Consider the following 27,668-nt stretch of genomic DNA (forward strand, 5'->3'; position numbering starts at 1 on the left):
TGCTTTTAAGACATATTTTTGCTTGGTTTTCTGTTTTGTTTTTTTGTTTAGCGTATATAAATAAATGCATACACATATATACGTTAATACATAGACGGTATATATATGTACGTGTACAAATAATGCAATAGACACACATCTATACAAATTATACTATATAATGGTTAATTGTTTATTCCGCTTCATCCGCTCATTCGTCTCCAGTCTCCTGTCTACTCTTCTGTTCTCTTCTCTTTTCTACTCTCTGTTTTTGGCAACAGATTTCATCTCTAAGCCGTTTTTGAGCCTTTTTCTCTGCTCTATTGGAGTATTTCTCTTCTGCTCTCTTTTCGTTTCGTTTCGTTTGTTTTCATTTTTGTTTTGTTTTGTTTAAGTTTGAGGTCCGTTCAGACACAAGATGCAATACACACACACACACACACATACACATATACATATATATATATTACATACTTAAGTTTTGTTTTATATAAAAAAATTAATGCTCAATTACAAGAAATAACACTTAGGCTTATGTTGTCTACAATTGTTTTTTGCTTTGTTTTGTTTTGTTTCCTTTGCCCCCACATGCACCTGCAGCAGCAGCGCATCGATAGTTAAAATACAGTTATGCATGTATGGAATTTGCGTAGACACACACACACACGCACACTCAATTACTTAGCCGCGAAGAGAGATTTAGAGAGAGAGAGAGAGAGAGAGATTGGAGCATGCATTACATTTATGTATGCATGTTTGGTAGGGTTATATGTATGTATGCGAATATCGTTTAGACAATCAGTGTAGAGTTTGGAGAGTTTTGGAGAGTGGTTGTGTTACTTGCTTTGTCTGTTCTTCGCCGGGCAAGGTGTGTTGCACGCACGTAAATTTGAATTTCAATTTTATTTTCATACGCTTAACGTGGTAATTATCATAATCGGCATTATCATATATACATATATATGCATGTATATATGTATGTACATCTAGGGGGTAACGTCTAGTTGGATACAACATGCACGCACACACACGCAGACACACACACGCTCGCTCAATGAGTTGCACATTTAGTTGTTAGCTCGAAAATTCGATTTTTATTCGGATCTTCCGCATAATGTGCCTTACGCTTATGCTTCAGATCCTGATCTGGATCCGTGATCCAGATCCGCAGATCCTGTGGCATTACTTGTCCTCCGCCTCTAGGCTAATTATTATATAATAATATAATATATTTAGATATAATACACGCACACAATACAGTAATGGATATAGTAGTAGTTATATAGCTTTAATTGTAGATATTCTAGATATCTAGCGTCGTTATCTTCATATATATATTATATAGATACGTGTTGTATATATGTACTATGTATGCACGTTCTGTGGAAATTGGTGTTTGAACATACAATTTAAGTTACAGTAAGAGTTACAGTTACAATTACAATTACAATTACAGTTACAGTTACAATTACAGTTATAGCATACACAGATACACAGTAAATTGTATTAATCCTTTTCCCGCAGTATTTCGTTTTCGATTTCTTTCTTTTTTTGTTTGTTGTTTTGTTTTGTTCATTTCTTTATCTCTGGTTTTCTTTGTTAGTTTTAATTTTATAAATTGTATTTTATGTAATATTTTATATTAGTTGTGCGTTGTCGCCCACCCACACCACATCTCTGGGAAGGTTTCGATGTGGGGTGTCTCTCACTCAATGGATTCAACGACAGGGACACGCAGAGAAAAAACACTTGACGCGCGTTTACATATATCACGGAAACACAACAAAGCCATTGGATATACAAAATATATATGTATACATATATGTATGTATGTATGTATGTAATGAATGTTACATAGTTATGCATGTATGCAAGTATATAAAAAATAAATATACATATACCCTACTTAGCCAAGTGTTCGTTCCACCTCCCCCTCACCACCCCCCAAAAATACTTTACACATGCAATTACAGCAGTTACAGCTACGAATACAAAACACAGCTACACACAGATACACTCGCACACACATTGATATACACACCTGAAATACAAAAAAAAAAACGTTAATACACACACAGACAATAATATCATCATCGTATTATATATATGAAGTATTTGTAAACATATGTATGTATATGGAGCATTTTGTATATATCAATTAAGCGACTCCTCCTCGTACTCCTCCTCCTCCTACGACTACAGCAGAATCTCACACATTAGAACCACTTTGCTTATGGCTCGGGGTGACTCTAATTTCTCATTTATGGCCATTATTTGTTTAAATAAAATAGTTAAATAGTTGCGCCAGTCTTACTTGATCGAAAAACAATTATTATTTATAAATATTTCGTAAATTGAACATGCAAATGTATAGAAGTGCATTGCAATTAATTTAAGAGAAACAATTTAAATTTAAATTTGAAATTTGAGTCATCAATTGACATAAATTTAAACAATTTTGAGCCACGAATGGCTGGGGAGGACGGCCCATTTTGGGTTTTAGTGCAACCAAAATGCAAAGCTGTGTACCACAGGTTCTAATTTCACATCCGCCAATGCATTCAAGTGGTCGGGGTTCAAATTTCTAATTTGTGAGTCTCTGCTGTACTCCACTCAAAATGAATCGATCGATCGATGGGCTGCCTTTTCTTTCTCTAGCTTACTTTTCTCCCTTTGCTATCCCTTTCATTTCTATCCACACACATACATGGCACACGCACACGCACACACACACACACGAGATACACACACATACACACGCATGCGAACATTGAGTCTATCTAGGATCTGTTGTTGTTGTTCTTGTTGTCTGCTGTCTGCTGCTGCTGCTGCTGCTTAGACCATTACAAACGCATCCTTGCCGCAGAATAGATACGGAAACTGATCAATCATCGTCTGGACAATGTCCTCGAGATATGGCCGCAGCTGCTCAAAGTGTCCCATGTCGGTAAAGTCAATGGGTATCAAGGTGGGCCACCAGCAAATGGCCAAATTCTTGCTATCCATGCTGTTCAGCTTGGAGTTGTCCGAGACGCTGCAATTATTATTATTTGGAGAGTTTAGTAGCTGCCAAAAGGGGCCAACAGTCAGTCAGTGTTCACTTACTGCACAAAGTGCTGGAATATGTATTTGAGTATGGCAAAATTAATGGGTGGCAGCTTTTGCAGCAGCGATTTTAAAGCTATCAAGCGGCAGCTGCGATCCGTTTTCACCTCCACATTCAGCTTGGAGGAGCCCACGCCACGAGAGCCTGAAATGAATGGGCAGACAAGACAATTGAACTGTCTCGTTCTTCGAGTCCAAGTGCGCTTTGCTTACCAGCAATCTCCTCCAGCTCCTTGATGATATCCTTACTAAACAAAGGCGGCAGGCGCTTGGAGAAGAAGTCCTTCAGTGCTGTGGCCACGGCATTGACGGGTATGTCCAGCACATCGATGACAGTGTTGACATCTGAAAACAGCAAGGAATAAAATGTAGACAGTGCTGGTGCTGGCTAATCCTCTCCCTGTCAATCTCTCTCTTACCTTCTTCGAAACGCTGAAAGAGCATATCGACATGCGCCCGACTGCCCGGCACACGGTAGATGCCCTCCGAGTCGAGACCCTCCTTCTCGATAAACTCCACGCACTTGTTGAGAAAAATGGGTATCTCGCCCTGTTCGGAGCTAATCATTAGCTTGCCGAATTGCGCCTCCACGGACTCGGCCAGTCCCTTGGCATTTTGCTTGAGCTTTCGTTTGAGCTTCTTCTCCTGCTCCTTTTCCTTCTCCTGCTGCTTGCGCATGCGTGCCGTCTCCTCCTTGATGCGCCTCTTCTCGTGCTTCTCAAAGTCCTTCAGGCATTTGGCATTCATGTTGTACTCTGGCAGATTCTCAGCGCCGAATATACCAGCTGCAGTCAGTTCCGGCACCATGGAATACTAAAAAAGGGGACAAAAGCGTCAAAGAGGTCCCTCATGAGTGGCGCACCCCTGCCAGAGCGAGAGCTTACCTCTGGGGATTTGTCGCTCTTCATGAACTCCGGCACACCAGCCTCGGGTTTCTCTGTGAATGGGAAGAATGTGAAGCATTGAGCGGTGGCATGGTTCATGGTTGGCACGGGGACAGAGAGAGAGAGAGAGAAACAGAAACAGCTGATATCCAAGAACAAACCCAAGCGGGGGAGGGAGTAGGAGGAGTCAGGAGCAGGATATCGTAGGATTTTGATGCAACACAAACACGACACATACTTTTCTCACCTGCCCCGACGACGGTCATGCGCTGATAGTGCAGTGGAATCTCCGGCGGACTCACATAGGAGCCGAATGGTGGCACACGCGGCGTCTGCACGGGTATGGCCACCTTCTTCTTCTTCTGCTTCTTGGCACTGGCCTTGCTCGCCTTGCTGCTGGCCTTGTAGTAGGCATTCTGCTGGCGCACACGCCGCTCCGTCGAGCTGGCGCAGCTGTCCGACTCGGTGCAGTCTGTGGATGGTAGGGATAATAAGGCAGAAAAGAACAAAATGAGTGTGTGTGATCCAGCAGGGGATTGTGATTTCTAGGATAAATGCCCTGCCTGGCGGGGGGGATAGGGGTGGTGGGGGAAAGAGAGTACAAAAAAAAAACTAAACCGGAAGGAGTAAGGAGCGCGGGGTTGCGGGGGGTGCGTTAGCGAATGATTTGAGGATGATTTGAGAGAGAGAGAGGTGTGAGAGTTTCGAGAGATTCCCGTGATTGAGGTGATGGAGGAGGAGGTTCCGATCCTACCGATCCTATTCGATCCTACCTTCGTTTTCATAGATCTGCTCGTACTCGGCCAGCTCCTCGGAGTCCTCGTCCTCGCCATCCAACTGAGCGTGATCATACCGCTTGCCATCCTTGCCCACAGGCACGGGCTCACAGTCGCCCAGATATGAGTCGGCCATGCTGCCACTGCCAGTGCAGAGGCCCAGGCCAGTGCCGGAACCAGATCCGGAGCCCGAACCAGAACCGGAACCGGAGCCCGTGAAGTTCATCTTGGCCACCGCCTCGCTGACCAGCTGGAAATTCTTCATATTCAGCTTGCCCGGCGGCTGTGTGGGCAGCGTAAAGGTGGACGAGCTCATTGCCGGACAGTTGCGGCTGGGCGCCTCGCCCACCTTCAACGTTTGGCTGGGACCCTTCGGACGGATCTTGTTCAGATTGGAGTCAATGTGCCGCCGGCCCGTGGTGTAGGCGTGCGTTGAGCCGCTGAAGTTGTTCCATATTGAGTTTTTGTTCATGTTGCGTCGCCCATCGCTCTTGTCCTCCAGCCATTCTGATTTAGGAAAGAGATTGGGAGATCGGATTAGGCAGGCCTAAGAGTGGAGGTGGAGTTCGGGGGGTTCTCTCCCGCTTCAATCATTCATCCAGCAGGCTTCTCCCATCTACAGCTAAACTTGAGGGGTGTGTGGTGGGGAGGGGAGGTGGTGTAACGGAACAAACTGCGTGCAGAAGGAGCGGGAAAATCAGGCAGCTAGCTGGGAAATATATATCTATCGGGGGACTGGGGCGTAGGGTGGTTGCGTGCTGAGCATTAACAGTAAAGATTAACCTGCATCGTGGGTGGCCAATGAATCCTTCGATCCGCTGACATCCGCTGCTTGTATGTGTGTGTGGGTGCGAGAGAGAGTTTGACAAAATGGGAGAAAGAGAAACGAGAAGCAGAAGAGAGTTACCAGATCAGTTTCGGTTCGACTCAGCGCTGCAGAAAAATCTTCCACTAAAACAGAAGGAGGGAGAGAGAGAGAGAGAGTGGGGGAGAGAGTGGAAGGTTGGGAGAGCAAAGAGATGGCAAAGCAAAATGGAGAACAAGAACGAGAACAGCAAACGAACGAAATAACTTTTGTACAAATATTTCGATTCCAATCGAAGGGTTTGTCGGGTTGTTGGGTTCTTGGGTTATCGGGTGGGGTGTACGGGATTTATGGGTTTATAGATACATGGTTTATAGAGCATGTGTATTTACATAGAGAGATTATGTGTTTCGTATACAGCAGGCTGCCGCGCGCGGCCTGCAAAACTCAAGGATCAACCAAAGAATCGCGCAAAAAGAGGAAAAGAGCACACGAAAAAGAGGAAACTAAAACACAACTAATAAGCGAAAATGGGAGGAAAGTCGCTAAGAAAACTCAAGGGAAAGCACATTGCATGGTGAACGGGCTGGGCTAAGCTCGGGCACGCAAAACGGTAAGAATAACTGTAATGCGCGTGCACGTTAGCGGCAGCGACGCTGCAGAGCAGAGCAGAGCCCTGGTGTGGGGTAAGTGCAGGGTGAGGATTAGGAGATTGTGAGGCTAGCTAAACCTTGCGGGGTCTCGTTGCACCTTTTGGGCTGTAGTTAAAGGACACTGAGCGATGTCCCTCCTTCATGTCTCGATTCATGCCTGCACCGCGACATGCAGCAGTGCTCCTCAGTCAGGGATTTTGAGCAAATTGACACTGAAAGTTTTTGCAGAGATTGATTCCAACTCTCAGAGACCTTCAAAATTCCGATTATTTCAAGGCGTTCCTCAGTCAGGATGCGACACTTTCGAGAGTTTTGAATAAAGATCTATTTTGTTTCATAAAAATGAACGAGCTACCACCGCAAGGTCTATGGCTAAGCACCTTTTTGCTTAGGGAATCAGGGAGGAGGGAAGGACGGGAGGGAAGGGCTCAAAGGCTTACTAGAGTGGAGTTGGTGACACTTTTTGTGGAGTTTATTTTACTGAGTGATGGAGCAGAATAATAACGAAAAAGAAACCGTCTAAGGAATATAAATCAAAGAAAAAGAGAGATACGCAGAGAGAGAGAGAGAGAGATAGGCAGAGAGATAGAGAAATAAAAGTATAGGTGGAAAAAGAGGGAAGCAAATAGGTTGAAATATATTCAAATAGTTAGATTACATGTTATTTCTTCCAAACTTGATTCTGAAGCCGAAACGAATTGACTCTTATATGTGCATGTAATGAGCTGATGATCTGGAGGGGCTGGCTCTGGAGGAGTTGTTGGAGGAGGGAATATCTGGAATCCTTATATAGTTTTCGTTTTCGTTTTTTTTTTTTTTTTTCGTTTTTTCGATTCGAGTTTGAGCAAATAATTTTCAATGACAACAACAAATGACACACACACAGAGATAAATCGATTAAAAAGGTTTGGTTAAGATGAATCGTTAATTAATCATTAATCATTATAGATTATATTATATAGCATATAGATACTGTATATGGCATATGGAGAGTAAATAACGCACTTATGTGAGAATGATCTATGGCAATGGTTGATGAGAAATGAGCATGAGAATGGAACGAATGAATGAATGAATGAATATATAATAGATATATGATATATATATACGACTTATATACACATATACATATACATGTGGTTGGGTAGAGGCGGGCAGGTAGGTAGTTGGGAATGCTATTATTATTATCATAATTATTATCATATTTAATTGTGTTTCTGTTTCTTCTTGGGACAGTTTGGCGCACGAATATAATTCTGAATCGGATATTTTTGGTTTGGTTTTTGGTTTTTGGTTTTTTTGGGCTTGGCTTGGTCAGAGTTTTTCTTCTTTTTTTCTTTTCTATTGTTTGTTGGGGTTTGGATAAATGTGGGGTTGGGTTTTAGTGGCCGCCAGCATGGAACTTACTTTGATGCAGGTGCTTGGGCTTTTCGTTGTTTTCATCGTAGATTTCATCTAATGATATATCTCTTTCTTCTGCAAAGCGAAAAGACATAAAAAGAAGACAATAAATTACAGAAAACTTCCATTCGGTTGGTCGCTTACCATTTAATGAGTTCAGAGATCGGGTAGGAAGCATTTCGTAATTCTCACTGCCGGAACCATCGGTGCCCAATGTATTTGACAGCATGTAGCTCTCGTGGCGGGGCGGTGGGCGCGGCATCTGATTCACCGAACTCTCCAGCGTACCCTCGCCCGAATCTAAAGTAATTGACTCCTCCACATGCAAATTCTCCACCTCATACTTGTTGTCCCAGGCGGTCTTCAGGAACGGATTATAAAATGCAACTGCAAGCACACAAAGAGAGCAAATAATGAGCATGAAGCAAGGCAACAGTAGGGGGCACGGTGGGCACTTACATTTAACATACTGATCCGCTGAGAATGTCATGAAGCTGCCCTTGAAGCGATCGGCCAGTGCATTGCCTTCGGTAATGAGAAACTGACAAATGTCGCTGTTGAAGAACGCATTGACGCCGCCGCTCTCCGTCACCGCAATGATCTGCAACGGAATGTTGGCATTCTGGGCAGCCAAAATGCTGTCAAAAGTAACCCAACAATTAGTTAGTTAGGAAACTGGCATAGACCCCTCGTACGTACCTCAGATTGGCCAGGGATGAGCGACGTTTGGCCGAGTAGAAGTAAATGTAGCCATGGATAAGCTCATCCCGATACTGATTGGTGCCGTGGTAGGAGGAGAGTATAAACTCCACCCGCCGCTTGGCATCGCCAATGAACACATCGACAATGATCGAGTGCTCGCTGGCCTTCACGAGCGTCGATTCGGCGACCAGCGGCTGGACAATGTTCTCAATGTCATACTGATCGCCGCAGAAGATGCAGCAGAGAATACGGAGATCGGTGTGATTGGAGGGATACGGATCGTAGCTCTTCATCTCTGTCAGCTTGAGCGATAGGATGACAATGTTCAGTATGTCGTAGACATACTTCTGATGGTTCTGCGTGTGATCGATAAAGTCACAGTGCAGCATCTCCGACAGGCGCATGCCCTCGCTGCGCAGATACTCGACCTCGTTCTCCTTGAGATCCTGCGGCTGATACACCAGCACAATGGGCAGATTCTCGAACTTATCCTCCAGCTCCAGGTTGCACAGCAGCGTTCGTTCCAGGTTGTCCTTGAGCGTTTCGAACGACTGCTGATTGGAGTACACGCAGATGAGGCCTACAAAAGAGAGAGTGTGTGTCGGGGAGGAGCAGAAGGAGGAGCAGCAGCCACACTCACCACTCGAGTAGACATCGATGGCCTTGAAGGCCTCCATGTCCCCATTGGCAATGCGATAATTGAGATAATACGTTTGATTCTCGTAGATGTACTCGCCCTTGCTGCCCGTACAGATGCGTATATCGTTGAGCAGATCGCTGGCCAAATGCTCGGAGCCAACAATCAGCAGATTGAGCGTGCGATCGCTGCCATTGCCAGTCGTCTTCCAGCCGCCGCCACCGCCACCAACGCCAACGCCAACTCCGACGCCCGGTGTCTTGTGATTGCTGGTGGCCGACTTGTCGGCGAGCACCTCCTCGATCAGGCTGTCCACACAGTTGTTGAAGAACGGGCAATGATCGCGTATGGGGCAGTGAATGAAGCGCAGATGCTGCACGAGCATCACGCGTCGCTCCTGGTCCAGGCGATCGAGCATCTTGTAGCGCGAATCCTCCTGTATGACATCCGTGATCTGGCGCACATCCTCCTGCGTGATAATGTCGACGTTCTTGAACTGCAGAAAGTACTGGGCATGCTCCAGCAGCAGCTCGACAAAGTTCTGTTTGCTCTTCTCGATAATCTCGTCCTGATGGATGTCGTAGATCTGCTGGCAATCATGCTCGGACAGCGCCTCGAAGCACTCGCGACCCATGAACAGCACACGCACCTCGGACAGCTGCTTGCCGGGCGTAACAAAGCCGGACTCCTCCAGCAGCATCTTGAACTGCTGCTTCCAGCTGAGGGATGAATGAATATCAAGGATGAGTATCGAGTGGGAGATTTTTGCTGCTTTTTGGCGGGACTTACCCAATCTTCTTCTTGTCCTGCTGCACGGAATTCAAATAGTTTCGGAATACTGTCTCTGCCTCGGAGGTTTCCAGCACATCGAAGGGTATGCGCGCCTCATCCTCGGCCTCGTCCATGTCAACCAGCTCGGTCCACGAGGCCTGGGGGCACTCGAAGAAATATTGCTCAAACTCAATGTGATTCTGCAGATAATTGCGGGCACAGTCCCAGGCATCGTCATCGATGATATTCAACGCCCCAATGTCCGGCAGCATGTACTCCAAGGCCAGGGCGAACTTATCCAGATACTGGTGGAGCTTCTTGTTGAGGTGATCATCGCGCAGCTTCTTCATGTGGCGGCGGAAGAGCTTCTGCCCGGCCTCGTGGCCGAATATGTTCAAGAACTCGTTCCACTCGCGATACTGGGAGAGCATCTTGGAGCCCTGCGACCAGAGGATGTGATAATCGGTGATCTGATTGCGTATCAGTCGTGTGACCGCCTCCGATCTGGTGTCCAGCAGCTCCTTGCGCGACTTGGCCGACTCCTGGTACGAAATGATCTTCACGCGATTCTTCACCTTGTCAATCATTTGGGCGAGCATGAGGAAGGCCAAATCGATGTTAATGCTCTCATGGGCCGACGTCTCGATCAGCTGCACCGTGCTCTTGTAGTCCTTGCGCTGACTGATCTTCTCCGCCTCGCGCACATACAGCTCGTACGCATCGTCATTCTTGGTGGTGACCAGCACGAGCGGCTTCTTGTTCTTCACAATGGTGGCAATCACATTCTGCACGAACTCCACCTGCTTCTCAACGCTGCGGTTTGGCACGGGACTGACGTCGAAGACGACGACAAAGCCATCGATGCTCAGACGCCCCTCGGGCATCACCTTCTGTTCGTACTCCTTCTCGATGCCCAACTGATTCTTGCATATGTACATGAGCTTCTCCGCGGAGAAGACTTTGGTGGCGGTGCAGCGCTTTGAGTAGGGATCCATTTTGCCCACCTTGAAGGCCTGGAATGTGGAGTCGTCCATGAACTCTGTCTGCTCGATGATATTGAAGTTGTACTCGACGCCCTCCTCTGTGGTTTTGCGCACCTCGCCCCAGTACAGGAAGTGATCGTTGTTCACGATCCGTCCACTGAAGTCGCTCTGGCTGAGCACTGATATGTGATCGATGAAGTAATCGTCGGCCATCGGCCGCATGAATCTGTTGCACAGGCATGACTTGCCCACACCCACTTGGCCGCGATCCTTTTCGGTACCGGATAGTCCAATGACCGAAATGTTGAACTGACGCATTTTGAAGCACCTGCAAGAAGAGAGGAGAGGAGCGTTATCGTTCGCTACCATTAGCACATATTGGATGAGGATCCCGGACTCTCATCTTTGCACAATTTTCCCTATACACGCAGCTACGGCGGATACATCCACGGATGGACACCCCCGCGCCCGACCTACACACACAGAGAGACACCGAAAGCGAGAGAGAGAGAGAGAGAGAGAGCCTGGCGGCTGGCTGCTGGTTGCTGGCGGCTGCTGTGTCGACAAAAGAAAAACGGACTCTATTTCTTTTCCTTTTTGGTTATCTTTGCCGGTGCCAAGCGGAAAATGGAACCAAATTGATTTCGAACTGCAAATGCCTTCCGCTTGATTTCACAATTGCCTGCAATACCCGCTACGTTTTCTTTTTATTTTGTTCGTCCTAGACCGTGCCAGTACCTGAATTTTACAACATTTTTCTATGGGAAAACTCTGTCTGCAACACAAATCCTTTTTCTGTCTTGACTGAGGCTGCTGCTGCTGCCTGCCTGCCTGCTGACTGCTACAAACGGCGCAAGACAGCAAAAGAGAGAGAGAGAGAGAGAGTGAGCGCGAGAGCCAGAGAGCGAGCAAACCTCCGATAACTGAGAGAGTAAGAGAGAGGAGGTGAGCCGCACTCAATGTGGGTGGATTTTGTTGTTGTTGTTGTTACTGTTGTTGTTGTTGTTGCTAGTGCATTTTTCTCACTCCTAATTTTCAGATGTTGCTGTTGTTATCCTGTTCTCTCCTTCCTGCTGCTCGCGCTCTCCAGCAACTACACAACATTTACTGAATGGGGAGGCAAAAAAAAAACACGAATTGTTGCTGCGGCTGCAGTTGTGTGGGTGTGTACCAATAAACATTGAAGGGGGCGCAAAGAGGGGCGCAAGTAAAACCAGAGTCAAATGCAAATAAACATAAGCACTGCCCCCCCCCCCCCTCCCACCACTACTCTACTCTACTTGTACTCTAAACATTAATTGAGCTTTTCCGGCATTACAAATTATTGCAAGCGAAACCCTCCTCCACGTGTGTGTGTGTGTGTTTAAGCGTGAGGGTATGTTTGTGTGTGTGTGTGTGTGTGTTGTGCTCCAACTGCAAGTGCAGCACGCAGAATCGAAATTGGAGACACTGGACAGCGGTGCTGGTGCTGCTGCTCTGCTGTAGGGCCCCCATAGAGATGAAAGTGTTCCAGCAACAGATTTCCTGTACAATCTACATTCCCGGGCAGCTCAACAGCAACAGCAACAACAACAACTGCAGGGCCTACGATAACAACGACAATGCTGCAGCGAGCAGAACCTTAGTCTACGGTTACTGATGTTCTTGCCTCTCAATTCACTTTGCCAGGCCCTTCACTTTACAAAGGGGCGGGAGTAGGGGAGTCGATAGTAGTTCTGGCTGCAAGTGCAGAGGAATATGCAACGGGTGGGGCATTGAACGAACCGAGGGGGGGCCACAGAGAGAAACATGGAGAGCGAGACAGAGAAAGAGAGAGATGGAGTACAAACAATTTTTGTGTAACTTCATTGAACTGTTTGCAGCCGAAATTCGGATTTGATGCAGAAAACACTGTTGCCGCATCCGTCTTTCCATCACTGTCTCTCTCCCACTCCCACATTCACATCCACTTCCACTTCAACTCTCATCTGTACAGCTCTCCCTCGCTCTCTCTATCAGAGTCACTCTCTCTCACACACGAGTTGCGACAATTACCTGCAGTTGCGCACAAAGGAGAAGCAGGGCCACGGGGCGAATAATCAGACAAGCAACTTTCTTTTATTTCTGTTGTTGTATTCTTTTCGTTTGTTTCTAATGATGGCAATAGACAAATTCTTACAACAAATTTTAGTTGTATTTGCTTTAATTATTTTCCAACCAGCTTGCACAGACACAAACACGAGAGAACGCACACGCACGCGAACACTCATACACGGCCACGGGACATGGAGATGCCGTTGGGAGAGCTAAGACCAAGAGCGAGCGAGCGAGCAAGAGCGTACACGACGTATACAAGAAGACAATTACGAATCAGCATCGTAAAACACACACAAAACTAAAGAAAAAACTTCTCCTGACGCTAGTGAAAAGTTGGAGTTTGCCTCGAGTTTTGTTCAACATTTACTCACAATTGTTGCACTTTCACAGCTCCAATACGTTTAATTAAACGGTATAAATATAGTAATAAAAGTTATTCCACATCCGAGCTGAGCTTTAATAACAACAAAAATGCAATTAGCAGTGTGACCGCGTAATTATCGATAAGATATACAGTCAGGCCCTCACAAATGTACCAAAATATACATTCTCATTTTAAAAATATACCGAAATATACCGTAGTCTCAAATCATATTCCACGACTTTGATGTTCTATTTGATTTAACTTGCTTGCAAAGACTCTTAACAATGAAACAACATTCTATTTCTAGTGTTCGTTCGGCAAACAACTCTTTTTTGAGTTCAAAATTTTCAGTAACTTTTTTATAATATTCAACACAAAACTGAAGTACCTGGTCAATGCGGACTCATCTCTGCGACCAACCAATTTCGCAGTAGCGATTAAATATAAAAAAAAAAAAAACAATGAAACAATAATTTAATCCGATTGAAGTATCAATTTAGCTTATTATAAATACTCCTTTTTATTGGATTGTGTACTCTCATACCTTATATTTTACAAATATGTATTTGAAATTTTAATTCCCTTCAGGAACCAAGGGAGCGTTCATGCTCCAAAAAAAAATAATGATTTTGATTGGTTTGATTGAATTCCCACCTCCCAGGACTGTTGATCCTGAATCGATAGTCCGACCAACTGCAAGCAACAGTTGCCACAATAACGATAGCTAGGCTATCAATCGACGTCACCACTAATTAAAAACGGGCACACAAGTATTTAATTAAATTTAATTATGAAAATGAACTACAAACATCATTTCAGTTAAACTAACTTTATTGCAATTAAGTAGATTTTTGGTAATATATCGATACAAATATCGATAATAGCGCGGTGCTCTAGCGAGTTTTTGAAACACAAATCAGCTGATTCAATACTGGCGCTGCCTGAGTCCCAAATTGACGCCATTTCTGGAGCGTAAAACGATCTTAATGGAGGGCTGCACATCCGGTCCGAGGGGCAGCAGCACAAACTGTATAAGCAGCTTAATGACCACAGTCTTGACCTCAAACAGGGCGAACTTCTGGCCAATGCAATTACGCGGACCCGCACTGAAAGGAATATTGCTGTAGGCGCCCTTGCCCAGCTGTCGCTCCGGCTGAAAGAGCAGTGGATCTGCGAAGAGCGTCTCATCCCGCAGCAGTTGCCAGAGCAGCAGAATGACATTCGTTCCCGCTGGTATGCGGCCACCTACTGCAGAGGTAGGTCCTAGTCTCGTGTCCAAGGCTAAAGCTAAGTCTAAGGCCACTTACCCACTGTCAAATCCGTTTCCAGGCAACGTCCCACAGCCGGAATGGGCGGATACAGACGCAGTGCCTCCCTGACCACACAATTCAGATACGGCAAAGCGGCAAAATCCGCATACACCACGCAACGATCCAAATATCGGCCAAAGTGCGCCAGCAGCTCATCGAACAGCCGCTGCTGGACGTCCGCATGCCGCGACAACAGGTACAAGCAAAAGGACACGGCCGATGTGGTGGTGTCGTGACCCTCGAAGATGAACGTGTTCACCTCGTCGCGTATTTGCTTATCCGTCAGCGGCTGCCCATCCACCGCACGCGCCCTCAGCAGTGTGTCCAGCAAGGCATTGCGACTGTTCCGCTGCCCATCCGCTGCACTTTCGCTCTCCCGCCGCAGCAGCTGGCGTCGCTGTTCGATGATGTGATCCGTGAACTGATGCAGGCACTGTATGCCCTCACGCTGCTTCCGATAGCCGCTGGGCCAGCACAGCCGAAACAGCAGCGGCGGCAGCAAATGCGGACGCATGAAGCGCGTGGCCAAAGTGTTTGTCACCCTGCCAGGAGCAAAGTTAAGCACAAAATGGCAGCGATAGCTCGGCATTGGCAACTTACGCTCTAACAGCCTGCACCACAGGCGACTCCGCATCGAGCTGTGCATCCACACACACGCCCATGGCCGTTTCCGTGATGATGTCGAGCGCTGCCAGGCCCACAAACGGATAAATATTGATCGGCTCTCGGCCATCCTTCGCCACTGGCTGCAGTCGCTCCACCAGCCGCTGGCTCTGTCTGTCAAACACCTCCACGAACTGCTCCAATATGCTAAAGTGAAACGTGGGCGTTATGATCTTGCGCATGCCGTGCCACTGCTCGCCACGGCTGAGCAGCAGGCCATTGCCCAGCCAGCCGCGTAGCGCGCCATAGATGCTGCTCTTGCGCAGCTGCTCCTGGCTGTGCAGCAGCGCATCCACATGGCGTGGCTCGGCGGTGACCACAATCACCTGGCCCCACACGGTGGCCATGAAGCTGCGACCAAAACGCTGCACATACTCCGAGAACTTCTCATGGAGATCTAGAGAGGAGAGAGCGGAGCAGTAAATATCGGCGGAGCTGAGTATCGCAGGGTCTTGTCTCTTACTGTCTGGCTGAAAGCTGCGCATCTGCCAGGCGGCACCGACTAACGGCACTTGCGAGACGCTGGGCACCAACCCTCTCAGCGGATGCTTCAGCTCACGCATTGCCAGCTGCAGCAGCCACACCACAATGAGGGTCAGCGTCAGGGTCAGCAGCAGTGCTAACAGCATGGTCTTATCAGGGAACACTTGAACTGGCACTTGGATAACTATTTGTGGACGCGTGTGTCCGTGCACTTTGGTTTTTGTATCGTTGCTGTGGGGGCAATTACATAAAGTAAACGGGTTCAAAAAGTCCACCACTAGCAGTGGGAGAGGGAGAGCAAACAGCTGATTGGGTGCATAACAGCTGTTGCAAGCAGCGCCACAAAATGAAAACCAAACAAAAACAGCCAAAAAACATTAAAACCAAAATGGAAATTCAATTAACAAATATTTTCCAGCATTCACAGTGTAAAATTTAAGTTGCACGTGGCTGTAGGCCCAAATGCACACCGTTGGCCGAGCGCAAAACAATATTCATGGCGGGTCGTGGCTCGGGACCCAGGGGCAGCAGCTCAAAGTGTCGCAGCAGCTTGCTGATGGTGCTCTTCATCTCCAGCAGGGCAAACTTCTGGCCAATGCAGTTGCGCGGACCCGCCGAGAAGGGAATATAGGCATAGGGATGACTCGTCTGGGGCGAGGGGCTGTCAAAGCGTTCCGGCTTGAACTCATCGGGGGACTCGAAATACTCGGGATCGCGCAGCAGAACAAAGATGCCAATGGTGTAGTTGGTGCCGGCTGGAATGCGCTTGCCACCTGCAAAGCAAAGGAGTGCTTAGTGTCAGGAATTAAGACGGAAAGCCCCTCCTATAGGACACTCACGTATCTCCACATCTTCGTTGAACCAGCGGCCAATCATGGGCACGGGCGGATGCAGCCGCAGCGACTCCTTAATCACATTCTCCAGATACTTGAGCTCACCCAGATCGCGCAGGGTGACCGCCCGCTGTCGGCGTTGGCCCAGCACCTCGTGTATCTCCTGCAGCAGACGCTGCTGCACCTGCGGATGACGCGAGATCTCGTACAGGCAGAAGGAGATGGCGGAGGTGGTGGTGTCATGGCCCTCGAACATGAACGTGTCCACCTCCTCGCGTATGTCATCGTTGCTGAGTGGCGCACCATCGACGCTCGACTGCAGCAGCACATCCAGCAGCGCCATGCGACGCTTCTGTCCGAGTTCATTCGTTTGCTGCTGCTGCTCCTCCGCCTGCTGCCCGCCGCTGACGAGCGCCTGGCGACGCTGCTTAATGATGCCCTCGGTGAAGTCATGCATCACCTTAATGGCGACATCCTGCCGCTTGGCCATGCCCGGCTTGAGCAAACGGAAAAGCCAATCGATGCGCTGCCAGGCGTGAATGAATCTGGTGGTCATGATGTTGGTTACCCTGCAAGGAAAGGAGGTGGCTGGAAGCTCGAGCGAGTGCGGCAGCAAGACGATGGAAACTCACTCCGTGACAGCCTGGACATAGGGCAGATTGGGACTCATTTGTGCCTGGATTTTGCTGCCCATTGCGGTTTCTATGGGGATACGGAAAATGCAAACAACTTGGCGATGGCTGGAGGATCCTGCAACCCACCTGCGATGATGTCCAGCGCCAGCAAACAAACCACAGGAAAAATATTGATGGCCGTTCTACCATCCGCCCGCTGCTGCAATTGCTCCACCATAATGGCGCTCTGCTGATCGAAAATCTCCACAAACTGTTCGAGGATCTTGAAGTGAAACGTGGGCGTGATAATCTTGCGGCGCGCGTGCCACTTCCTGCCAGTGCTCATGAGCAGGCCCGTGCCCAGCCAGCAGTGCAGCAGCTCGTACAGATTGTTCTTGGCAATGTGCTGCTGGCTGCTCAGAATGAACTCGATGTCGCGCGGATCCGTGGAGAAAACAGCCAACTGATTGAGCACCCACACTTTGTACAGCGAACCGTACTTGCTGCGATTTTTGCACACAAATCCCATGATCTCTGCAAGCAGAACGCAGACATGGAAGACGGGAATACATTGGCTTAGCTTTGAGCTTACGTTCGGCATCGAGGCCGCGATACATGAGCACATTGCCAAGCAGCGGCAGTCCACGCGGACCTGGCATATAGTGCAGCATATCGTTGCGCCGCTTGCGCCACAGAAAATCCCACGCAAGGAGGGAAGCAAGCGCCAGCAGGAACAAAGCGAAAGCGATCATTGTGCAGCCACAAGTGCAAGCGAACTGTGCGACCAAGACCGTAATCCAATGTGCCACTTGGCTCTACAGATTAGCGCTCCATAAGAGTCGTGATTAAGAGAGAACCTTTGCCTAAGAGAAGTCACAAATTGGACTCTGTCCAATCACGCTGATTGCTCGCATTTGTTATCGCGATTTGGCAATAGTTCTACCTCTGTTTAGATTTACAGGAAACACTGCAAGCTGCACAACCGAACATCAGCTACACCGACTAAAAGAATGCCATTCCGAGTCGGTTATCTGCTGGCTATCAGTTGTAAAGTTAGGCAAACCATAGACTAAGTTGCAGCTAGAATTACACACACAATGTCTGCCCTATCAGTGTGCTGATAAAGGTCTGCGCCTCCCACGCGCTGGGAAAACAAATGTAAACAAAAGTCCAATCGGTCAGGCGACATTCTGGACGCTCGCTCTCTCGTGGGAAGCGTCAGTGTGGATGTCGTCGAACCTGTTGTGGCGCACAGCATCCAACCGATTAGAACTCAGCTGCGCTCAGACCATGGTAGAATTACTAATAGGTAACGTCGTCAGCTGAGTGGAGGACCATAAGCTTATTCACCACGCTCAGAGAGGCAAGCGCTAGAGAGAGATAGCAAACGTTTTACGTTCTGCATATGGTCCTGGAATGAGAAGCACTGTGGTGAATACGTTACCTATTAGTATTCTACCATGGCTCAGACATTGCATTGAAGAGAGAGAATCGGTTCTTAAGAGCAAGAACCAGCTAAGGGAAATCGCTGCAGATCTGCTCTTATTTTGCCATTAATGCAGCCACTAGAGACTGACTCTCCACTGCAGTTTGCCGGCCAATAGCTATTTTGTTATCCATTTACGCTTACGATCGTGTTGGAGATTAGCTCCGAAAAGCGCTGTCTCAGCATGACTGGCCTGACGCCCCAAACAAGATAAGATTTGGAGCAACAAAAAGCAGCCAAAAGGCAGGGCAGGCTCCCATGCCTTAAGCCCATTCCTATGATCTCTGCGCAGCCGTCGATCTTATCAGAGATCAGGCGCAGATAAAGCTCTGCCCAGACTGCTATCCAGTGAGCAGATTGAACGAACGTTCAACTCGCCTGCCCCACTGCCATGTGAATCAGAGGAGTTCTAGTCTGCCGATAGTGGCCAAAGGCCTTGAGTCATGCTGAACGTGCGACTTTCCACGCCGTGCCGTGTGGGGGGTTGGAGGTCCCCCAGCGAGGCAGGGGTGGGCTCTGTTCACTGATAACCCAGCAGAAGAGATGCCCCAAACGAGTGCCGATAAATGGGACATTGCCAGGGCAAAGGCTTGGGCCATCTGCAGCCCCTTTGCTGACCTGCCAACCCCAAGGCGACGGTTAAAGTTTACTGGCCGCTGATTACGGCTTCCCTGCTTATCGCAGCCCAAAATTGGCTACAAAACAGCCGCACCAGCGAGCATGGCCAAGCAGTGTGTCGTGGACCGTGAACGTGTTGGATAGGAAATTAGTTGGGAAAATGTTTGTGGAGTTGCTGGTGCTGCTGCTGACGGTGGCCGTCGTCTGGGACTATCTGGTGGGTCGGAAACACAGCAAATACTTTGATAAGGCCGGCATCAAGGGGCCCTTCCGATGGCCCGTCGTGGGCAATGCCCCAATGATGCTTAAGGAGACGCCCAAAAGTAGGCAGCGCGCAAGAACGAAGCAATCCTCTGGCAGCAAATCACCATCCACCATCTCCTCTCCCTTGCAGCTGTGTTCGACTTGCAGTGGCGCTTGATCCGGACACATGGCAAGAACATACGCGTGCAGATCCTCCAAGATCGCGGCCTGATGACAGCGGACCCCAAGATGATCGAGGCGATCATGAGCAGCCAGCAGACGATACAGAAGAACAATTTATACGGCCTGCTGGTCAACTGGCTGGGCGATGGCTTGCTGCTGAGCAAGGGCAAGAAATGGTTCCGCAGGCGCAAGATTATCACGCCCGCGTTCCACTTCAAGATACTCGAACAGTTTGTGGAGGTCTTCGATCAGCAGAGCGCCATTATGGTGAGGAATTTGTACGATCGGGCGGACGGCAGGACGGTGATCAATATGTTTCCCGTTGCCTGCCTGTGCGCCCTGGACATCATCGCTGAGACGGCCATGGGCGTGAAGGTCAATGCGCAGCTGCAGCCAAACTTTCCCTACGTGCAGTCGGTGACAACGTGAGTTGCATGTCAGCTGCAGTTGGATGCAGCGCGAAGTCTGATCATTTCCTCCTGCTCCTCCCCTTAGTGCCTCTGCCATGCTGGCGGAACGTTTCACGAATCCCGCCCAACGTTTGGACATCTTCATGCGGCTCTTCTTTCCCTCTGCCTTTGCCGAGCTTAATGCGAATATAAAAACGATGCAGGACTTCACGAACGGCGTGATCAGCGAGCGCAGGGATCTGCTGCAAAAGTCCATTGCCGATGGCACGTACGAGGCGTCCAATGCAGCGTCCCAGGATGATGTCGGCCAGAAGCGTCGCATGGCCCTGCTGGATGTGCTGCTGCAGTCGACCGTTGATGGTGCGCCGCTGAGCAACGAGGATATACGCGAGGAGGTGGACACGTTCATGTTCGAGGGCCATGACACCACCACCAGCAGCATTGCCTTCACCTGCTATCTGCTGGCCCGCCATCCGGAGGTGCAGGCGCGCGTCTTTCAGGAGGTGCGCAATGTGCTCGGCGATGACAAGAATGCGCCCGTGAACACCCAGCAGCTGGGCGAGCTCAAGTATCTGGAGTGTGTGATCAAGGAGTCGCTGCGACTGTATCCCTCGGTGCCCATTATCGGACGCCACATTGTCGAGGACACCGTGCTGGGTGGGTTGCCGCGCGTTTCCTTTTTTTCTTTCCCTTTTTGCTGATGCTGTTTCTTGCCTTCCTGCAGACGGCAAGCTGATACCCGGCAACACAGATGTCATGATACTCATCTACCATGCTCAGCGCGATCCGGACCACTTCCCCGAGCCGCACAAGTTCGTGCCGGAACGTTTCAGTTCGGAGCGCAAGGGCGAAATCAATTCCTTCTCCTACACACCCTTCTCCGCTGGTCCGCGCAACTGCATTGGCCAAAAGTTTGCCATGCTCGAGATGAAGAGCACCATTAGCAAGATGGTGCGACACTTTGAGCTGCTGCCCCAAGGCGAGGACGTGCAGCTGGTGCTGAATATCATTCTACGCTCCACCACGGGCATCAATGTGGCGATCAAACCGCGCGTCTATTGAATTTCCTAGCGCCCAGCTGTTTGTTGTTATGACGGAAGATGGGCAGCAGCCAGCTATCGATATCGATATCAATTATCGATTTCTTGTTAGTTTATAAGCCGAATCGCACTGTATATATTCCAATAAAGGCAAATCTTTCATCCACTTTGACTGGCTTCCATGGATTCTATTTTAGTTTCAGCCTAAAATCAATTTACAACACAAAAAAAAGGGGAGGGGATTGCTACTCCAAAAAGAAACTTAATCCCAGGCATAGACCTGTCCGGGAGTGGGCAACTTGGTCGCCTTGGGCGACGCAGTGCCCTCCGCTGCGAGCTGCTTTTGCTGCTCGACCAGATCGATGGGAGGATTCACCTCGCGACGTCCATCGCGCAGGCAGTAGTAGTTGGCCGAGTACAGCTGCGAGGGTCCATCGGGGATCTTTGGTGGTGGCTGGGTGCGATCGGCTACGCCATCCTCGAAGCGCAGCGCCTGTGTGTGCTCACGCTGCAATATAATAAATAAAATGCATAAATTCCTCTTACATAACGTAACATTTGGGAGGCTTGCGGCGGCCATACTTACGCCCAGGAGAAAGGCCCGAACTCGCTGCAGCAAGGGGGCCACGTCACGGCGTACAACAGACATGCTTGTTCTGGCCAAAACAAAATGTTTAACTGTCTGAAATGATTTTACTTTGTAATTTGTAGGCGTAAAAAACTTGAGCGCCCAGCTGATTGTTGTTTTGACTGAAGATGTGCAGCAGTACGGCTATCGATAGTATCGAATACCGTTTGGCAGTGCTGTAATATTTGCAATCATCGATAATTGCTGGCCGCACATGGTGCACATGGTTTTTGTTTTTGTACAAATAAATATAAAAAAATGGGTGGCCAGGGAAAAATGATAAATCGCAAGCGCAAATTTGTGGGGCGCAAGAGCGATGACCCAGAGTTTGATTTGGACAAGAAGCACTTCAAGGTGCTGCACGTGAATGCCAGCGAGAAGCGTTTGATCATCGTGCTGGAGGGCGCACAGCTGGAGACGGTTAAGGTGAGTGTTTCGAGTGCTTTGTGGCCATAAATTGTGTGCACTGACCAACTTCCATCCACTCCACAGGTGCACGGCACTTTTGAGCTGCTCAACTGCGACGATCATGCGGGCATTATGCGCAAAAATCAACGCGATCCTGGCTCCTGCCGCCCCGACATCACCCACCAATGCCTGTTGATGCTCTTCGACTCACCGCTGAACCGTGCCGGCCTGCTGCAAGTGTTTGTGCGCACCGAGCACAATGTGCTCATCGAGATAAACCCACAGACGCGCATTCCACGCACCTTCAAGAGGTTTGCCGGCCTCATGGTTCAGCTGCTGCACAAATTTCAGATTCGGGCCAACGACTCGTCGCGGCGATTGATGAGCGTCATTAAGAATCCCATCACAGACCACTTGCCGGTTGGCTGCAAGAAGTACGCCATGTCCTTCTCCGGCAAGCTGGTGACCAATTGCCGCGAACTCGTGCCGCACGGCGACGAGGGCAGCGTGGCCTACGATGAGCCCGTGGTGATGGTAATTGGCGCCTTTGCTCACGGCGTGCTCAAGACGGACTACACCGAGGAGCTGTTCTCCATCAGCAACTATCCGCTGTCGGCGGCCATCGCCTGCTCCAAGCTCTGCAGCGCCTTCGAGGAGGTGTGGAAGGTAGTTTAGTCGCAAAGATTAGTTGTTTAGTTAGTATTTAAGTTGCACTTAGTTTCCGACTGTAAAATACATGCAGCCACACAGGCCACACTCTAACGGGAATCAATAGCTCTAGCGCCATCCCTTTCTAGCGCTTTTCCCTTTTGAGCGACTCCCCACTGCGGATAACGGCACTCCACCATGGGACGTGCACTTTCATTTTGTGGATTTTATGTAACTATGCATACACATTATGTATTTATGTATACATTTACATAATTTTTATTTTATTCTTTTTTTTATAATTCTCAAATTACAAAAAAGACGCTGCATAGAAAACCTGAAGATTTGTTTTTGTTTTGAAAATTTAGTTCCTGGCGTTCCTCATGCTCCTCTACTCCGCGGCAAACAGATCGGAGCTGCTCCTAGTCCTCTTTCCTGATTCATTTGTTTACTTTACATTTGCTTAACTAATTGCCATTAGCCCTCTTCCATTTGGTTCTGCGGGCATCCTGGGGGTCTGGGGGTTGGGTGGTGCTTGGCCTCTGCCTACTTGGATCCCGGCTTTTTGCCAGTGTCGGCTGCCACCTTTTTGTCTGCCTCGCGCTTGGCAGCGGCCTCCTCGCGCTGCTGGCGTATGAGTGCCAGTCGGGCGAGATCAGCCTTCGCCTCGGTCGTCTTGCCGGCCGCATGAAGCTTCTCGTAGCGCTGACGCGCCTTTTGCTTCTCAATCTGCTCACGCTCGCGACGTGACAGCTCCGGCTTGGCGCCGCCGGCAGCGGCAGCGGTGGATGAGGAGGTGGTCGTCGAGGAGCCGCCGCCATCGTCCAGCTTTAGGGTTGCGATTTTCTGCGTTGCCTTCTTGGTCACACGGTTGGGATTCTCGATTTCGATGAGCGATGCCACGCCCTTTTTGGCATCTCGCGCCTCCTGCTCGGAATCATCATCGGACTCCTCCTCAGAGTCAGATTCCGATGAGCTGACCGCCGGACGCTGCTTTTGACGATGGGCTGGACGGGTGGCAGTCTTGCGGGCCGCTGGCGCCTTTGGCTTTGATGTCGCCGCACTGCCGGAGGCCTTGTCGCCGCCGGTCTCCTCGTCGCCGGAGCCGCTGCCGCTGCCGCTTGACTGATCGCTCTCCTCCTCGGACTCCTGCTGCAGCTCCTCGGGTGATGTAAAGTGGCGACTGCGGCCTTTGTGGTTAACGAACTTTCCTCGTGGCATGGCTGGTGCTGCTGGCTCTTTGTTTTTTTTTTCTTTCCTTCACTCGTGTGTGTGGGTGCGTGTGGTGTGGTGTGGTTTGGTCTTCTCCTGCAACCAGCAAACGCTCAGTTTCTGCTAATTTGATACGCTCCTTCGGCCAGGTGTGGGTTTTGCCAATGATTTGGCTACTTAGTCGCGCAGACTTTTAATTTTTGCACACAGAAATTCCAAATAAAATTGACGGGACAGAAATAGTACAATCGATACTAGCGACAGCAACTATCGATTAGCCATCGATGGCAGACCACAATTTATAATATATGTTTTTAATGTTCCAAATTCTAGCTACAAGAAAAGAGAAACGAAAATAATGTAACTAAATAATAATAATCAAGTGCTGCGTAGCTTTTTCAATTGCAATTGCACTTTAAGTTCTCGCCAAGTGTGACCCCCAATATAAACTCCCACCACTAGCTGCAGCTGCAGTGCACGCGTTAGTGTTTTTTTACTTCTATTGTGGTGGGGTGGAATTTGCACTTTTGTTACGTCTTTACACGCAGAAACTGCCAACCCAACGACGCGAAAACGCAATTTTATGGTTTAAAATGTACACACTTTATGCATAGTAAAATTCAAGTGTATGCTAAGTACGGGGCCGAAATAAGAAACAAAATTCCAAAAACTGGCAACAGAAGCAGCGCCATCTGACGGCCAAATGGCAATGTAAATAAAAAAAAATCTCACGCCACTCGCAAAAATTCGTTAACAAAAACAACAACAACAAAAGCAAAGCAAAAGCAATAAATTATAAACAATTCGAAAGGCAACAACAATTCAGATAACTCGTATATATGCACACGGAGGCCGCAAGCGACAGGGCGAACGACAATCCCCCGCAGCCCCCGCGGGCCAACACGGAGACAAAGACAAAAACGTCATCGAATGCAGAGACGGAGGAGAGCCGGCGTAAAAGGCAGGCCATGGATGACTATGACATCGATATTGATTTGAACTTTATGCAGCTGAGTCGCCAGCAGCTGCTGCAACGCTACAGCAGCGCCGTGCGCCAGCTGCGGCGTCTGGCCGAGGCGCATCGGGAGGTGCGGCCGCTGTCCTTCGATAGCTACGTGCTGTTCCAGTACTTTCGGCAGCAGAATGCTGCTGCTGCAGCTGGGGGCGGCTACCGAGGCATTGTCAGTGCAGCGCTGCTGCCGCCACCGCAGCTGATGGCCTACCTCAAGCTGGAGGTGCTGCATCATTTGCTGGATCGCCGGCGGCAAATCCTCTGCTGGCTGTTCTACCTGACGCTAGTGTCGCTGTGCGTGGCCGCGTACCGCTATGAGGCGGCAAGCAGCGGCGGCGGCGGCGGTGCTGGTGCTGGTGCCGGCAGCGAGCGTGTCGTGCAGTCAACGGTTTATCCGGGGATGCGCATGTGGCGGCGCATGACCATGCCGCTGATCCAGCGCTTTCCACGGCTGACCGAACTCTACGACGAGTCCTGCCTGATGGGCAATCCCTTCTTCCAAATGGAGGATCTCAGCTGCGGGCCCTGTGCCAATGTGGAGAGCGTTTGGCTCGAGAGCGATGAATACGCTCAGCCGCTGGGCCTGAGCGTGGGCGGTGACAGTGTGCCATTTGCGTTCAAGGGCCAACAGGATGCCATGGATCTGGGGGACTTCTATAATATTTATGCCAGCAATCATGTGATCTTCCAGCGGGACGCATACCGCGTGCACTCCACCAACCAAGGTGTTCACAATCTCGAGGATCTCTTCGGGCAGTTCAACAGCAGCGGCGGCAGTCCAGCACCCACCTGGACACAGCAGGCGCACAATCTGTGGCGCTGCAATCGCATGCTGCCCGCGCGCCTGCTGCGGCCCATTTTCGCGCGGCCCTCGCGGCTGCCCAGCCTGGCCGTGGCCCTCGAGCGTTACATGGCCATCGATACGGCCCAAGCGCCGGCTTATACACTGCCCGAGACGGAGTGCCCCAATGTGTATGTGCACCAGGCGGTGGGCACACGCTTCATCATTTTGCGTCCCACCAGCGAGTGTCGCCACCGTTGTCGCACACTGTCCATCCGCCTCACGCAGTCCTTTGTTCGTGAGTTGAACAACACTTATCCTTATTTGGCTATTGCTTGCTCGCTCTAGTTTGTGTCACACTCTCTCTGCCTCTCTCTCTCTCTCTCTCTCTCTTGCAGTCAGCTACAATTGGTTGTATTGGAAGCCGATCTCTGCGCCGGATCCCATATCGGAGACACTTTCCATCAGCTTGATTGGCTCCTACTGCTAAGGGGGGTGGGGCTGCCCCCCCCCCCTGCCTGTGTTCATCGTCCTGCGTAATCCTCAGTCCTAGATTTATAAGCCATTTAGCCTTAAGCCAGCAATTGCTCTTGTCCCCCCAGTGTCCAATTTGCATTTAGTCAGTCCAGAAACAGGAAAAACAATTACGTTCATTCGTTTACTTTGCAAACAAATAAAAATGAAACAAAAATTCTATCGTTTTTCACTGCTCAGCGCATCGAAGTAGGAGCCGCTCATCAAATCCGCTTTCTGAATGCCAAAGTCTCCGCCAGCTGCTCGGCCACCGCCTGACCCTCCTCGAGGGTTTGCTCCGCGCGCAGGCACACCTCAAACTCCATGAAGTAACCCAAATCCCGCACCTCGTCGAGGTGGATGCGCGTCTGTTCGTGCATGAACAAGTGCCGCGTTTTGGCCAACTCGCCCTGGATGCCGTTCGTCTGGATGAGTATTTTCTCCAGCACCGCTGGCTCGTCTATCTCCAGCTTGTTGAAGCTGGACAACTTGGGACCGGCGACATCGGGACGATTGTAGTAGAGCAGCTCGGAGCGTGCCGGTGGCTGCAGGTGGCGCAGCTTCAGCCGTCCACCCAGTGGCGAATTGAAGAAGACATCCCGCTGCACGATGAGCTCGCCCGTTGGGCTGCCAGTCAGCTGCTTGGCTATGTCCAGGCGGCGTGCAAAGTCCTCAGCTCCGCCGGGTATCCTCGCCTTAATCTCCACATTTCGCTGATCTGCTGGAGGAGTCGTCGCTGTCGCTGTTGTTGTTGCTGCCATGCTGCTGCCGAGTTTGTGTTTAACATCGATAGTTATCAGCGCCGACCACGAGCGCAGCCTTGAGATCATGTTAACTGTTATCGACGTGAAAGAGGTTAGTGTACATTGGGAGCCAAATTTTATGTTGAGCTGTGTGCTTTTTTGGCAAATAATTCAAGTTAAATCCACGCGCCCAATGCTTATTTGTTGGCTTAACAGCGCTCTTTGCACTTAACAGCATAATTTGCGCTTAAACGGCGCAGGGACAGGGATGATATTCGCATGAAAATGATAAGAAGTCATCCCTGTCGTACCAGACAGCTTTTAACAGGTGAGTACTCAGAATCCAAAACAAAATACTGTAGAAGCAACAAATGGTATTCCTTAATTTCGAACGGAAAATAGAACGACAAATAAGACACACACACACACACACACACACACGCATGCTCCAAGGTTCAAGAAAACATGCGAAACGAGCGCAAGACGGCTACAAAGTAATCTAGACAAAACATTAAAAATATCGATATTTGTTTGGCTCCTTGAGCTCCTTGCGCTTAACAGCACGCTTTCAAACGGCATGTTAAATAGTAATCGCTGATCAACACTAAGTGTAATCACAAATTAGATTGGCGCCAGTTTTTGAATATAAATATGAAATAAGTTTAACTGCCAAATAAAATATTGTTGCTAACAAGCAAAGGATT

The 27,668-nt window shown here is 49.2% G+C and overlaps 8 protein-coding genes across 14 annotated transcripts; 3 read left to right on the forward strand and 5 right to left on the reverse strand.

Moving 5' to 3' along the window:
- Window positions 1–2,211: 2,211 nt before the first annotated feature.
- Window positions 2,212–13,266, reverse strand: LOC117897795 (rho GTPase-activating protein 190). 7 transcript variants are annotated; one of them, XM_034807123.1, is made up of 16 exons: window positions 13,144–13,266; window positions 9,732–11,024; window positions 8,946–9,661; window positions 8,303–8,885; window positions 8,063–8,241; window positions 7,748–7,990; window positions 7,610–7,678; window positions 6,861–6,986; window positions 5,528–5,572; window positions 4,742–5,251; window positions 4,216–4,440; window positions 3,969–4,021; window positions 3,504–3,897; window positions 3,298–3,429; window positions 3,085–3,229; window positions 2,212–3,013 (listed from the first exon to the last, which is right to left on the reverse strand). In XM_034807123.1, exons 2-16 carry the CDS (start codon window positions 11,012–11,014, stop codon window positions 2,815–2,817), a joined length of 4,902 nt encoding a protein of 1,633 aa, XP_034663014.1. In that variant the 5' UTR covers window positions 11,015–11,024; window positions 13,144–13,266; the 3' UTR covers window positions 2,212–2,814. The 7 variants fall into 7 exon arrangements, with proteins under 7 accessions (XP_034663014.1, XP_034662772.1, XP_034662852.1 ...); XM_034806881.1 differs by having other exon boundaries at window positions 4,207–4,440; XM_034806961.1 differs by lacking the exon at window positions 13,144–13,266 and adding an exon at window positions 12,731–12,884 and having other exon boundaries at window positions 4,207–4,440.
- A 683-nt stretch (window positions 13,267–13,949) lies between these two features.
- LOC117896382 lies at window positions 13,950–17,853 on the reverse strand. Its single transcript, XM_034804686.1, has 9 exons — window positions 17,632–17,853; window positions 17,187–17,573; window positions 17,058–17,127; window positions 16,432–16,994; window positions 16,039–16,365; window positions 15,573–15,869; window positions 15,047–15,506; window positions 14,444–14,988; window positions 13,950–14,384 (listed from the first exon to the last, which is right to left on the reverse strand). The coding sequence occupies exons 1-9, from the start codon at window positions 17,789–17,791 to the stop codon at window positions 14,062–14,064; spliced, it is 3,132 nt and encodes a 1,043-aa protein (XP_034660577.1). The 5' UTR covers window positions 17,792–17,853; the 3' UTR covers window positions 13,950–14,061.
- A 1,407-nt stretch (window positions 17,854–19,260) lies between these two features.
- LOC117903172 (probable cytochrome P450 4d14) lies at window positions 19,261–21,191 on the forward strand. Its single transcript, XM_034815017.1, has 4 exons — window positions 19,261–19,466; window positions 19,538–19,994; window positions 20,065–20,636; window positions 20,704–21,191. The coding sequence occupies exons 1-4, from the start codon at window positions 19,304–19,306 to the stop codon at window positions 21,039–21,041; spliced, it is 1,530 nt and encodes a 509-aa protein (XP_034670908.1). The 5' UTR covers window positions 19,261–19,303; the 3' UTR covers window positions 21,042–21,191.
- LOC117903177 (NADH dehydrogenase [ubiquinone] 1 alpha subcomplex subunit 7) lies at window positions 21,182–21,789 on the reverse strand. Its single transcript, XM_034815022.1, has 2 exons — window positions 21,606–21,789; window positions 21,182–21,527 (listed from the first exon to the last, which is right to left on the reverse strand). The coding sequence occupies exons 1-2, from the start codon at window positions 21,666–21,668 to the stop codon at window positions 21,282–21,284; spliced, it is 309 nt and encodes a 102-aa protein (XP_034670913.1). The 5' UTR covers window positions 21,669–21,789; the 3' UTR covers window positions 21,182–21,281.
- Window positions 21,790–21,844: 55 nt separating this feature from the next.
- Window positions 21,845–22,823, forward strand: LOC117903174 (ribosomal RNA small subunit methyltransferase NEP1). The gene is made up of 2 exons (XM_034815019.1): window positions 21,845–22,073; window positions 22,140–22,823. Exons 1-2 carry the CDS (start codon window positions 21,906–21,908, stop codon window positions 22,728–22,730), a joined length of 759 nt encoding a protein of 252 aa, XP_034670910.1. The 5' UTR covers window positions 21,845–21,905; the 3' UTR covers window positions 22,731–22,823.
- Window positions 22,824–23,000: 177 nt separating this feature from the next.
- On the reverse strand, window positions 23,001–24,188 carry LOC117903175 (28 kDa heat- and acid-stable phosphoprotein). Its single transcript, XM_034815020.1, has one exon. The coding sequence runs from the start codon at window positions 23,922–23,924 to the stop codon at window positions 23,250–23,252; it is 675 nt and encodes a 224-aa protein (XP_034670911.1). The 5' UTR covers window positions 23,925–24,188; the 3' UTR covers window positions 23,001–23,249.
- Window positions 24,189–24,415: 227 nt separating this feature from the next.
- On the forward strand, window positions 24,416–26,339 carry LOC117903173. The gene is made up of 2 exons (XM_034815018.1): window positions 24,416–26,006; window positions 26,107–26,339. The coding sequence occupies exons 1-2, from the start codon at window positions 24,755–24,757 to the stop codon at window positions 26,196–26,198; spliced, it is 1,344 nt and encodes a 447-aa protein (XP_034670909.1). The 5' UTR covers window positions 24,416–24,754; the 3' UTR covers window positions 26,199–26,339.
- A 47-nt stretch (window positions 26,340–26,386) lies between these two features.
- On the reverse strand, window positions 26,387–27,078 carry LOC117903176. The gene is given in 2 exon segments (XM_034815021.1): window positions 26,387–26,475; window positions 26,478–27,078. Coding segments are annotated over 2 exon segments (648 nt in total). The 5' UTR covers window positions 27,052–27,078; the 3' UTR covers window positions 26,387–26,401.
- Window positions 27,079–27,668: the final 590 nt, after the last annotated feature.

The sequence above is a fragment of the Drosophila subobscura genome, chromosome A (genome assembly GCF_008121235.1).
Source record: "Drosophila subobscura isolate 14011-0131.10 chromosome A, UCBerk_Dsub_1.0, whole genome shotgun sequence".
Lineage (NCBI taxonomy): Eukaryota > Metazoa > Arthropoda > Insecta > Diptera > Drosophilidae > Drosophila > Drosophila subobscura.